At 42.8% G+C, this 13941-nt stretch overlaps 1 protein-coding gene across 1 annotated transcript in view; it reads right to left on the bottom strand.

Annotated features, from left to right (window-relative positions):
• The window catches only part of MYH15 (myosin heavy chain 15), a 52611-nt gene that overhangs the window by 33725 nt on the left and 4945 nt on the right, over nt 1-13941 (bottom strand). Inside the window, exons 2-9 of the mRNA XM_071433489.1 lie at nt 8603-8751; nt 7450-7553; nt 6776-6919; nt 5188-5344; nt 3766-3793; nt 2806-2899; nt 1522-1539; nt 843-935 (exon numbers count right to left, since the gene is read on the bottom strand). Coding sequence (XP_071289590.1) covers nt 843-935; nt 1522-1539; nt 2806-2899; nt 3766-3793; nt 5188-5344; nt 6776-6919; nt 7450-7553; nt 8603-8696 — 732 coding nt within the window. The 5' untranslated portion in view covers nt 8697-8751. The remainder of the gene's footprint in view (nt 1-842; nt 936-1521; nt 1540-2805; nt 2900-3765; nt 3794-5187; nt 5345-6775; nt 6920-7449; nt 7554-8602; nt 8752-13941) is intronic.

Here is a 13941-nt window from a genome sequence, read left to right as displayed (position 1 = left end):
ACGTATCCATCTCTCCCAATTCATAAAAAAATTAGTAGTTTTTATTTAGTTTCTTATATTCAAACACACAAAAATAATTAATTTCACTTCCAGTTGACAAGCTCCTTATACAACTGTGTAGCTTTACAGATGCTTACAACCTCTGGTCCTCTCCACCCCTTCCAATTTAATTTTTAACAGGATTTGTTAGGGAAGCATGGGCTCCAAATTCAGGCTTGTCATCCTTATGCCATTCCTTTCGGACCTCTCAGACAATGTCACCCAAAGTGGCAGAGGCAGAGATCCCAAGAGGATTGCTCTCCTGCCAACCTAATGGAGAGGAGGAGAGTCCCAAGGTGATGGCAGCACGGAGGGACAAGCAGGGACAGCTTACTGAGCCAAAAAGGGAAACCTAATGGCTCAAGGATAGGAGTACTGCTGCAGGGTGGGTTGGCACAGGGGAGGATGTGGGAGGGAGCAGGGGCTGGGCTGTATTTCTGACACTTAGTGGCAAAGTACAGCTGCTATAGGAAGGGAGAAAGACAGCCGAGTGGAAAAAGGGGTAGGAAAAAAATGCAGACGCAATTCTGAGGAAGATCTACCACTGCTGTTCAAAAGGCTTTCTAAAACTGGGTTTTGCTTTTCTTCTGTTCATTTTAAACAATGTAAACAGTTTAAACAATTATTCTAGCTTGATCTTTATTTCTCTTCAGGTTTTTGTTAGATCCTACTATGTTAATCTTCCACTCTGGAAATCCAATAATTTTAATGGGGAAAATGCAATCTAAGAAGGGATTATGGCATAGGTATTATTAACTGGCCACTGTTGAATAAGACGTCCCTGGATGATGCTGCAGACTTACGAAACGTGAGGAATTGTCATTTCTCAGGGTTTTGGCATTTCCAAAAGCTTCTAGGGCTGGGTTTGCTTGAATGATTTGATCCTCCAAGGTTCCCTAGAAATGAAGGTTGAAATACTATTGAGAAACCTACAGGCCACATCAGCTGTCAGCTCTAGCTCAGCCATGCATTCACTTACAGAGCTGAGCCTATGTGGCAAAGTGATTTATTTAGCTTCACCCCAGGGGTGACACAATGTGAATGGCAGAACACTGAGACCATCAGTCAATTATGAGTGCATTAAAAGGCCTTGAATATTCTGCTGCTCCCTACTGTTTGGCTTTGTAGATTTATATCTTGTGCCATCTGCATGTGAGAGAAATCACCTAGTGTACTGGGAGCATGTGGGGACATCTGAGGAATGAGGAATGTGTGTAGGAGAGGGCCACTGAAGACAGTGACAAGCACTAGAATGCATTTGATTTAACATTCGGGATTCATGGAAATGAGAAAAGCTTTAACTGTTGCTTGCACAGAGCTCAGTTTGGGAAGTGGATAACTTTTCCTGCCAAGGCTCCAAGGGATCGTTCCCTATCCACCCGGGAACCACACAAAGTGAAATGCTGAGGCTCATGGCACATCTGACAGAGCCCAACACCAATTCTGCAAGGCAAAAATAAAACAGCAAAGCTGATGACTTACCCCAGTTTTCGTAGCTGGCTGTTGACAAAATAGGAACACAATGGAGAGAAAAAAGAGAGAGAATGTGAATACTAACACAGAGAACAATATAAAATATAACAATTAGCAAGGTTAGCTATCTCGTGGGCACCAACACACCAGCAGTGTGGCTTTTACTTTACATTCACCATACATCACAATGGTGCAATACCAGATATTGCAGCTGGAAGATGTTTCATGTAGTTTATCAGGTCAGGTTGCATTTTCATCACCCTTTTTTACCCCAAAATTATCCAAAAGTTCAAGTGGGGCACAATCTTATTGCCTAGAACTTGTCTGTCTGCATTTATGCTCTTTTATTCTTGCCACCTAGCAGCAGTCTCTTTTCTCTGTTCACTTAGTGGGTGTTTTGGTCTATCATAGGACATCTCTGGAGCAAAACCAGGTAGATTTCTGCAGTGGAAGTCCAAACAGTAAGCTTGGGATGGGAGTACCAGTGTTGCATGTGCACAGCAGGTTTTAGACACCACAATGAGCACCAGCCTCATTGCATGCAGGAAGCTGGCTCTGGACAACTCAACCATTTCTTAAAAAAGCCTTGCAGGCCTCAGGAGAATGTATATTAGAGTTTGATGACGTGAGTTCTGCACACAGACTTGAAGCATGGCTGAAATTTTGGCCTTATAAATACAGTTCACAGGAATCAGTTAATTCACCACAAAAGAGCACTGAACCCTTCAAGTGCAATGAAGCTCATAGCAAATAAGCTCATAGAAACACAAGATAAAAAGCAGCATGAATGCAGTATTCATTGTAACCTTAGAGAGCACTTATAAGCAGAACAGCACTTATCCAAACAGAAATACAGAAAAGCTGATTGAAAAAATATCTTTTGTGAAAGCAATCCTTTTTTTGTGGACAAAAAGGCTTTCAATGAAACAGATGTTTTGATGAGAAGTTATAATCCTAGTCTTTTTGAAGACTATTTTCCATTTGAAAAAAAATAAATCTTATTCTTTACAGCCTCTTCATCTTTTGACCAGTTTTAACACAATCAGAAGGATATTTAGCACACACAAAAACTGAAACTCCTGAGGAAAAAAAAAAAAAAAAAGTGGTATCAACAAGCATCTGTCCAGAACCAGGGGTGGTGTTTCTGCTCCATCTGGAGCGGGGTAAGTTCATGTGTGCCTTTCTCCTTTCAGAACAGCATGCTCTCAGTACTGCAGTCTCGTGTGGTTAGTCGTACACAAGAAAGAGGGGAACCTTGGGAGTCTGAAATGAGTCAGCCAGCAGCAGACTTACATTCTTTTTACCAGTTTCACCCAGGGCTGCCACTGTGGCAAAGTACTGAATGACTCGTTTTGTGTTGACAGTCTTGCCAGCGCCGGATTCTCCGCTAGAGGAAAGGAGAAGAAAACAAAACCATTGCTCAAACAGCTACAACTCATCCTTTTAAACCCTGTCCAGCCAGCTCCTCCCGTCAAGGCTGTTCTCAGACTCTCTGACTCTGGTGCCTGCAGCCTGTTGCTCAGCCATTTCTGTGGAAATACCTCAAACTGACTGAATGAAGAGGTGCAATCCTGTGAGAGCAGTAACTCATTCTTCATACAGCTGAGCTCAGAAGTCCTGTGCAAACCCACCCGACACCAAGCTTCTTTTAGGGACGTGAAGTTTAATTACAAACATCCAGACTAATTCCCTAGAGTACACGTATCTACAGTTAATGAACTAGGAAAAGCAGAAGAAAGCTGCAGTTATTTGCCAGCATTACCCAAGAGCACTTGTAACTTTGTAGAGACACCCAAGTCTCCATCCTTTCATGCTTGCCGGTAAACATCACACCATCAAGGCTCTTTTGTGCCTTGATCATCTCTCCCTCTTTAGATGTATCTACACAACACTCTGAAACATAACTTTCAGCAAGAGTAACCACACTGAACAGGAGTCCTCTGCAACCAAAGACGACAGCCACAGAAAGGCTAATCCTGCAAGGAGCAGTTTTAATTGCCTGCTGAGTTGTTTTCATGCCTATATGGAATGTTCACCAGATGGGGATCAGAAGTGGGCCAGACTCCATCAAACCTTTAGCTACTCCTTTCTCATGGAGGTCAAGTTAACCATCAGATGGCCAAATTGACAGTTACTTGGTTCCAGGCAATTTAGCTGAGATTTTGAGAGTCAACTTGCATTTTATCAGGGTTTTTTTCTTCAAAGTTTTTCACAACAACAAAGTCTCAAATCAGTCAAAAAAGAAGAACTTACGTGATCAGCATAGACTGATTCTCCCGATCTGTGAAGGGGAAAAAAAGAAAAAAGAAAGAGAAACTAAGTAGGGTGTACAAATCACTTATTATAATTGCAAATGGGTACCGGAATCAGTCACGCGAGGACAGGAGAGAATCACATGAAGCAAAGACAGAAAGGTAAAAACTGGCTAGAATGATTTCCAGAAGTGCGGGTTCCAGCCCTGCCCTGAATCCTTCTCTTGTGTTTTGCTCAAATTGATATTAAATACCTGTCAGTTGAACACATTCATCTGTGTCTGGGAAACTATAATAAAGAAAGTAATTTCCTGTTCTGAAAACATTTATTCTCTTACTCTTGAGTGTGTCTTTGCTCATGTCTGATCTTTCTGCTCCTGCAATACTAGATCAACCCAAGTAATTTTGCTCTTTTTTTTCACAGGCTGATCCTTAAAATGCATGCGTATTCCTCTTCAGCTGGCCATGCTACTGGAATTAAGCAGTCTATTGTCCACGCCTAATTGCCTGACCAGAAACAAGCATTTATTAGAACACTCTGCAACCCTAATATATTATTAATCATGTTCAGAAAATGCTAAATCATGGCAGCTTCCCAAGTCATTAAGCCTAAATTCGTCTTTTCTTTTTATAATTCCAGTCATCATGGCAGGCTACATATTGAGGAGCCTTATCTGATAAAAGAGCATCTCTGCAGCCAGACACACATTCCCTCTGTCCGGTGCTTTTTGTCCCCTCACAAAAAGGCACTTTTTCATTTTTTTAAAAGCAAGTGTCAGCACCATGTGTTCTGGTCAAGTCTCTTTTGGATTTATCCTGCTGCCTCGCAGGCCCTGGTGTGAGCACATCGCTGGTGCCCTCTGCTGATAAACTCCTTTTTCCCCAGTAATGCCAGGATCAGGGCAAGGAAATTTCACAGGAAAATCTGGAGTTCAGTGCCATGGATTGGTGCCCAGAGCTGCAGCAGCCACCACAGGTCAGGGTCACAGCAGCAGTGTGACAGGGCCAGTGTGACAGCCACAGGGCTGGCCTTCACCGGCCTGTGAATGCACACATCTCACCGGCATCGTGACACGGAGTGCAAACTGACTGGAGGGCTGGTTTTGAGCTTGGGAAAGCACTAACAGACCTTTGGGACCTGGCCTCATTTCTGGATTCACTCAGCTCAGACAGCTAAATTTGTGCATCTGACAGATGGTTACCAGGAGTGCCACAGGAACAGGCAGGGCAGTTTAGAATTGAAATAAATGTATGTATACACACTTGTATATAAAATCATCACAGACTGCCAAGCCCCTGTTGCTTGTGGACTATTTTTGTGTTTGTTCCATGCTGCAGAAGCTCTCACTCACTTCCCTGCAGCACAATCACAGCAGCCTGACTGAGGAGGAGAAAGCTGGTAGAGGCAGGCAGTGGCACTTACTCCGCAGCATGTCGTGGTACGCGTTGTCAGCGATGGAGAAGATGTGGGGAGGAGCCTCCGAACGCCGCTTGCCTTTGTACGCAGCAACTACCTCCGCTTTGTAGACAGGCAACCACTTGTAGGGATTTATGGTCACACAGAATAAACCAGAGTATGTCTAGAGAGTAACACAAAGCCAGGGTGAAAAAATTTATTCAAGTGATAAGGCAAAAAGTCTTGGTTAACTAAGCAGGATGTGGCATTGCCAGCTGCTGATTTAGGCTTGAATTCTGAATTGAATTTCAGACTTCCTAAGTTTCGGAAATTACTGATCTTCTAAGTGACTTCCTAATTGCAATTCATACCAAAACTACAGATATTGAACAGTTTTCAAATGGGGAAAAAGGATTTTGAGGTGTCAACCTGAAATGGAAACATCATCTTCAGTAAAACAAAAGAGCAGCAAATAGACTTGTGTCTGATTTTGTCCCTTGCTGCTCCATGGGAGTTATTTCCTCTTGAAAATAGACATTGCAATGGAAAGTCACAGCTTCCCTGTTTGAACTCCATTTTTAGGAGGAGAAACAACCTCCCATTATTAATTGTACGCAAGAACCTCTAGACAATTTCTGGTGGGTGTTCAAAGAGAAAAAACACATGATAGTGTTGTGCCCCAAAGCTGTGGAACCTTTTTCAGCTTTTGGAGATGCCAAGTTGGTAAAAATCTCTTTATAGTTGCTCTTTGGATGATATACATCAGTTCTCTGGGGCCTGGTCACTCCGAGGAAGAGTGAGCTTTGAGTTGTAACTCCAGGCAATTGGTGTCAGCTGGTAACTTTTCAAGTACTTAGCCCAGCTTGGAGAGATATCTTCAAAGAAACCCAGTTATCATATGGGCACAATCACTATATGCACATAGATTATTGAATTCAACTAAGTTCTAAAAGTTTCAGGTGAAATCCAGGTCCTTTCCCCTAAAAATAGCATTAGGACATGCTCCTGAAGGGCCTTGGCATGAATCCCCTGTCCTGTTTTCTAGAAAGAAAAAGAATCCACCCCTACCAGTAAATGGATTAAGGCAAGATGCCAGTTTAATTTTCTGCCTATACTGATCTGCAAACAAAGCTATGCTTTAGGCCCTACATGTTCATACAGAGGTTATTAGAGAAACACAGAAAATGTTTGACAATCAGAATTTAAATGGGTAATGTTGGATTTACTCTTCTGATGAACACCAAAATACAGACCTGGGGTTGGCTGGAAAAACCAATGGATTCCTTTGGCTGATTTAAAACACAATTGAATGCAGCTAACTGGGAGCAAAAGAAATCCCCATGGCTGGCGTTGACATAGATTAATATAAGAAAATGAAAAATAAACTGGGTCTCCCCACCACCTTGACTTAAAAAAAAATGTTCCCCACCACCCCTTTCCTAGGCAAGCAAGCAAAACTAAGGAGCCAGGCACTATCTTACTCATTCAGTTTTGTGTTTGTATTCAGTTGACCCTCACTTTTGTGATTTATCAGAGGTGTAAAATGAACATGTTCACACACGATGTCAGCACTTGAAATGCAGGTCGCTAAATCCACCCCTGCAGTGGCCCTTACATAGATCATCCAGTTGCTGTAGCGTTTCCTCAGGTTGTACAGCACAGACGCCTCGTTCAGGTGGGTCAGCATAGACATGTCCTCAATCATGTCGAATTTGGGAGGGTTCATGGTCTGCACATCATCTTCTTTTATAGTCATGGTCTGCAAAGACAAACAATTACAGCAACACTGGAAGACACTGGGATTCTCTATTGCTTCATACACCTTATGGAAGAAAATATATTTTTCCCTCAGCAGAGGGAAGCTCTTCGGGTCAATCTCTGCCTATGTGTGCAATACCGTGTGTTTCCACAGGTATCAGAAGAATGGGGGAAGGCTGAGATGATAAAAGTAAGAAGTACAATGCTAAGGCTGCAAAAGAAGCCATGAAATTTGGCTAGAGCCTGGGTTTTTAGCTCTGTGCACCAAACCAGAACTGGCTGGTTGCAAACCTCCTGTCAGAGCCCTCCCCCGGCTGCGCGGTGGCTGATGCTCACCCACCCATGACTGCATTGCTGGTTTTCCCTTGGTGGTTTTTCATGTGTTATCCTACCCTGAGCTGGCATCAGTTACTGAGCCTTCCCATTCACAGCCCATCTCATGAAACAGGCAACTGAACTGAAACAGGAACAATTCTGTAGCTTGCAGTTCTGGCCTTGTTAGTCACAGATCAGACAAAACCAGTTTTGTACCCTTCCATCTGTTGTCTGCACGGTCACTTTGCCTTCGCTGGTTTCTGTAATTTCAGCTTCAACGTAAGCTTTCTTTTCATCAGGAACCCAACATTTCTTCTTCCCTGTGAAATTAAGAAGACTGAGGGTTCACAGCCTTGCATCAAACAGCAACACCATGCCTAGCTAAGTGAGATTGCTGGACTACTTTTTCTGCAGAAGTGACACAAAACCTCTGGCATTGCAGCAGATTGGCAGTGCTGGGAAGCTGTGTGATGAAGCAGAAGGCATAGGGCTCCCAAATGTTGTCTTCCTTTGAAACTACTGCTCGGCTTCCTCTAGATCCTTCTAGCACAAGGTGTCAAAATATTTCACAAATGCTGGCTAAGCCTCAGTCTCCATGGAAAATCCATAATCATTATCACCAGTGTGCAGATGGAGGAACTGAGATTCAAGTCCAAATTAAGGCATTTGCTAAAAAGTCACACAGAGAATTTCAAACTGTTCAAGGAATCCAACCCACATTACTCAACTGCCATCTATCAGATTTAACCTTATTCCTTCTCATTCTTCTGAGTATTGTGTTGAAAAATAGCAATATTAATAACTCACATTTAGTAATGTATGTGCCTTTTTAGAGTTCGGAGCAGCTGCACAAGATTTTAGGTCTTAAGTTACAGCAACTGTTGTGAATAGTAAAAGGCCGCAGTTGTTGATGAATTCACACTTACTACTAAACCTCAGGGCTCATAGAAACTCGTTTAATGAAAAATAAATTAGGGGGAACTAAAAGCTAACATCACATTATTATGCAAGCTGCAAAGCAAATACGACATCTAGTCAGGCCACAGAAACATCAATGTCTGTTGTTTTTCTCTAAAGCTGACAGAGAGGTTATTCCCCTTTTAGCAGAGCAGTACCAATACACCTTGCTTCTAAATCTAGATAAACACTTGTCATAGATTGTTTGTAGTTGTTACTGTCTGGGAGTTTTTAATAGCTTTGCAGAATAAAGGAACCCAAATTTGGTTGAACCAACATCAGCAGCACAGCAGTGACAACGGAGGCTTTGCATCCTGCTTTGCTCTACATTTCTTTGACTCCATTTATATGTAACCCTTACCCCTCTGAACCAGCCCCAGGCAGCACAAAGGGCTGTGAGTCTGCAACTCACCATCGAAGGCCACGGTCTGAGCCTTCATCAGCTCCTTCTCACTCTTTCGGAGGTAGGGAGCAGCCTCCCCAAACTCTGACATATCGACCATCATCTTGGCAAGGGTTTAAGGTGGCACAGCTCACAGAGGAAAAAGAAAGGCACCCAGTCTACCAAAGAAAGAGGGGGAAAAAACAAAACAATCATCTATTCTGTGAACAATGTCAGGCAATATAAAAAGCTCAGCATAACATGGCAGGTGGCTGATCAAAGGGATAATTAATGTTAAACACAAATGCCTAACACAGATTTGGGACTAGACTGCACTTTTAGTGAAACCCTTCCTTGCCTCAGTTTATTAAAAGTCAGACAGGTCTTGAAGGCTTCTAAACCTCAACACTGGTCGCAGTTATCTCCACAGGAAGATTTTGTCTCTTTTTTGTGGCACATATGGTGCTTAAGAGCAGGAGGGACCACTTGAAGCTGTGATTTTAAAAACCACTTAGCAGGAGCCTCCTCTGGCCCCTTTCAAAATCGCCTGGAGCAAAGGTATGCTCTCCCGCAGGTCTCCCTGGGGCTGTGCCCTCTGCCGATTAAAGCACCATCTCAGGCAGGCATTTTCTGGGAAACAAGGAGCAAGACTTCACTGCTGCAAAGCTGCAGGGATGTATGCCCACGCTCTCACTGCAGAAAGTCAGCACTGGAGCTGGAAACAGCTCTGCTCCCTGCACTTCTCCGATTCAGGAATTAGCATGACAATGAAAACAGGACTAACACGGCTCTGGGAGGCCCTGTGCTGGTGCTGCTCCCTCTGAATTCACCAGGCTGGGCAGCTCCTTGCAGTAGGGCATGGCTTAGGGCAAGTGTATCTCAAGAATTGGTGCAAGGGCTTCATATGTTTTCAGATTGCTTTCAGCTTATCAGTCCAGTTTAATACCTACACTTGTTATCTCAAATGACAAGGGCACAGTGTTTAGGAGCCTTTTTTCATGAAAGAGAGGGCAGGGGACATGGGTCTCAGTGAGACTAATTTGCTGTGTTTGTACAGCCAAGTAATTAATTTGTTTTATACTCTCTAAAATCATCAAACAGATATGATGGGTTTCTTTTTTTCTTTATTTTTGAGATTTTTTTACAGACTTAGACATAAATACTTACACACACATAAACTACTCAGCATGTTTCCCAGCCCTTGTCTAAAAGAAGTTGCACTGCTACAAGGTGTACACACACAATTTTAGAATTTCAGAGATTTTTGTTTGTTTATTTGTTTGTTTGTTTGGGTTTTTTAAGTCAGGACACCATTTGACTACCATTTAAAGCTGCATAAGTGACTCTCAGGTTAATTTCTTCCCTTATTTTATTTACTGTGCAATATCCAGGCCAGCTGGATAAATTTTCAAGACCCCTATCAAGACAGACACTGTAGTCTTTCAAAATTTAATTCAATTTATTTCTAACAAAATCCTGGTAGAGATAAAAACTCCTCATCAACCAAGGCAGATTTTTTTTCAGCATGTTCCTCCTAGGGAACATAAAGCCCTAAGACAGCAGAGTTGCCAAAGCGTTACATCCAGCCCTCTCCCGATGCTGCAGTAAAAGCTTGATACCTTCTGTCTTGTTGCTGTAGACCAAAAAGTTTCTTTCTCAGAACTAGCCTAATTTTTTTCTAGATTTTTAAGTAAGTTTTTAAACCTTAATCTTTTTAAAGATTAATCACATACATAAGCACAAGAATCACCAATTATTTAACATCATCTGAACTGGCTAAAATTCCCAGCTGGAGACACAACTCAATGGCAGAGACTCTCTCTCTCTCTGTGTCTCATCTCTAGTGGAGCAATGAAATCACATCAGTTCAGACATTTAAACAGAAACATCATTAGAGCACATAAGTGTAATTTCACATTAAATGTGCAAATGCCAGAGGGGCCCTCCAGTGTTAATCTCTAGGACCCAAGGCAGGTTCCCACAAGTCCTAGAATGCACTAAAGTGCTCTGAATCACTTTTGTGCAACCTGGCTCCATTTGCAGACCTCCTAGGGACAGTTCCTCAGCTATCACCTCCTTATCTCTTCCTTTTTTCCCCCTCATGTTCAGGGTGGACCCTACAGCGAGTATGTTGTGGTGTAAAGCAGCATTCTGGCAGCTGGGAGAGAATCCTTTTCCTTCAGCAGCCTGGGTGTTTGGAGTTACAGCAGAGGCTGGAGCCCAGGCTGTGCACACCTTGCAGTGCAGAGAATTCATTGAGGCAATTCCATCAGCAGATACAAGAAGTGGGAAATTTTGTTTTGTTATGGATGCAAGATTATTTTTAAAATGCAGAATAGTTGGGAAAGACAAGGCTAAAGCTAAAGGTGTTGCCTTTCAATCTGTTGTAGCCAACAACAGAAAGAGCCAGCCCTTGTATATCAGCTGTAGGAGAGCCTTGAAAATGCCTGCTCCCTGTGGAAAGCCTATACTGTTACATAAAGTGAAGTGGCATGCCCAGGACCAACAATTTGATGGTGCATCCAGGCTTGGATAAAAGGGACTTTGTCTTTACTGGGGCTGTTGAAAGTGATTGTAGCACTAAGGGCAGGCAGGGATAATGCAATAGCAACTGCAGTTGCACTGCCTGGCCTGGAAAGGGAGCCCAGTAATGCTCCAAGGGTTGTAACTCAGGCTGGATTAAAGAATGCCTCGGACCAACAAGCTGCTTAAAATTGCAAATTGCAAATAAACCATCATCTCTCACAGATGATAGGGAAGGCAAAAAGATGACTTGCAGGCACTGGCTAATCATTTCACTCAGATGCATAATTACAGGGGACCTGACACTTCCCTAAGTGGTTATTCTGGCTGGTTAAATGAATGCACTGATGTTAGAGAAGAAACAAGTATTTGCTATTCTACCATTCGAGCAGCATCCTACAGTGACTACCACAGGCTAGATATTTACTGATACTACTGCTAAAACTTTAAGCCACATGAAAACCTTAATCATATCAAACCCACGGTACAGTGTTAGAGCAGAGCACCCACACTTAAAAGTGAGAGAGGTTGGTACTCACCCTGGCGAGCACACAGAAAGTGTCACGACTCTGCCTGGTCCAGGCTTTATATACTGCTATCTCAAGGTCACTGCTGATAACTGTTTAAAGGCATCTGCAGTTTTCCTCCATGCCTATATTTGTCTGCTGGATCCCAGCTGAGGAGACAATGCCCAGGGAGGGGACACATGTGGCTGTGCCCTGACGAAGGGCGGCAGGAATGTCAGTGAGGAATGGCACTCTTGGTCCCACCACCCCTCACCATGCTTTCATTCTTGCTCCATGACTTCATGGAAGAAGCCTTTCCTGCTTCTGTGTTTTCACTAGGGCAAGTATAATGCTTTTCCAAGTGCTTCAGAACTTAATTACTGTGGGTTCGTGGGTGTGTGTGGGTGTGGGTGTGGGTGTGGGTGTGTGTGTAAATTAAGACTATTCAGACATGACTCCTCTGGAATATGAAAATCAAAGCTTTTTGCACCAGGAATAAGTGATTATTAAGGGAATTTGGTTATGTGAGCCAAATTCCCTTCAAGCAACAGGGCTAGGAAGTGGGTTCTCACATCCCAGCCAAGGGCTTTAAAACCCCTTTTTGGGCCCCAGGAGTTTTAAAGCCAAGACTATAGGCTCAGGTTTGGAATACACAGGTGTTCCCCAGTTTATGAACAAGGTGAGACAGGGAAGAAATCTAAGAATGTATTGAGTCTGCCCAGAAAGTGAATCACAGATAAAGAACCAAGTAAGCATCAATTTTAGCGAGTCCTTTGCTTCAGGAAACTAATTTATGAGTCCCAATTTAGGCAATGTCTGGCCTTTTTATTGTAAACTCATTTTTCCTGTGAAACAAGCACCATGAGTAACTCAGGTCTCATTTCATTGCAATCCATAAGTAACAAAACAACTGACACTGCCAGACTGATTTGCTTTTACCAGCATAGGTAGATATATAGGTTTCCTTTGGTTCTAGCATAAGCTGAATATAAAAGCAGAAAGGAAAATAAATACTGTGGAAAATGCTTGTTGGCCACAAGGGAAGACAATATATTTGTGCTCTACAAAACTCAATTCCAAGGAAGCAAGGAGGGAGCTTATCCACAACTTCATTGAATTCCTAGATACCCACAAGAACAAGTGGCTTGGTTTGTGACCAGGCAAGAAGGAAAATGTCTGCATAGTGAGTCTGCTATTTTTAAAGCTGTTATGCTGATGACTGGACAGGGACAGGTTGTACAGACAAAGTTGGTTTGTAAGAAACAGGAATTTCTGGAAGTGATAGGCTCAAAGACAGGAGACTGATGTGGCAGCTCTGAGGATTTGAGCGCTTTGGTAACTTGGTATTTTTAGCATTTGGGGAATGCAACCAAGAGATAGGGAATCACTACTGCTGTGCTAGAGACATGCTCACCTCCAGACAGACTAGAGAAAAGAGTGCTCTGCTAGGGAGCAGAGACAGGGATAAGAGCTAGGGATGAAGCTTTCCATCCTGGTCTGGATTCATCTGTGAAAGGAACCTGCACTCCAGCTGAACACAAGCAGCTTGTGTCACGTTCTAGGGTTGGACTGGCTGTCACACTCACACCAGAATTGCCGCCTAACCTGCTGCTTTAGAGGTGTTTGGTGCCCTGCCACACAGATGTGTGTCGGATCTAAATCACCATCTTTTTGCTTTATATCTGGCAAAAAAGAATAGAGAGGTGGTGATTTTGGCTGCTGAGGTGAACAGTGAGTGGTTATGTAAACTCAAGCAGATGCTCCTGATCACATAATTGGAAACAAGGTAAATCACAAGCATCACCAAGCTTTATGGACATTGTTAATCTGCTGGGAAGACTGAGAATATGATTATTTCAAGCCATGAGGATATAAAATGCTGATTCTCTCTCCCTCTTGCTCCTCTCTCACATAGCCAGGAGCTTTACTTCCAAACACAATATTCTCATTTACCACCTACATTGCTTAGAAGAAGCCATCTTCTTACAATACACTGTTATCACTTACATCTTCTCTGTTCTTCAAATATTCAGCTTTCATCAGTCCTGCATGAGCACTACAATCTTGCTCCCACGCCTCCCTTTTCTTTTTTGGGGTTGCAAACAACTGTTTCCCTAGCTAATTCTAAAGCAATTTCAATGCTTGTGCTGCTTAGAAAGGGACACAGATAACTGGTTCAAACACAATCAATTTATTTTTTTGCTAGCCTGATGTGAATGGATGCTGCACATTAATCCTGCCTTTCTGAAGTTTATTTGCTTTCTCTTAATATGAAACAGACATTGCAGCACATTTTCCCTAGATTAAATTTGTAACAGGGACAACCAAAGACATTTTCTT

Source organism: Agelaius tricolor, unplaced genomic scaffold, assembly GCF_023055355.1.
Source record: "Agelaius tricolor isolate 1412-34295 unplaced genomic scaffold, bAgeTri1.0.p SCAF_9, whole genome shotgun sequence".
Lineage (NCBI taxonomy): Eukaryota > Metazoa > Chordata > Aves > Passeriformes > Icteridae > Agelaius > Agelaius tricolor.
Note: the sequence above shows the minus strand (reverse complement) of the source record. Positions and strands in the feature narration are given on the sequence as shown.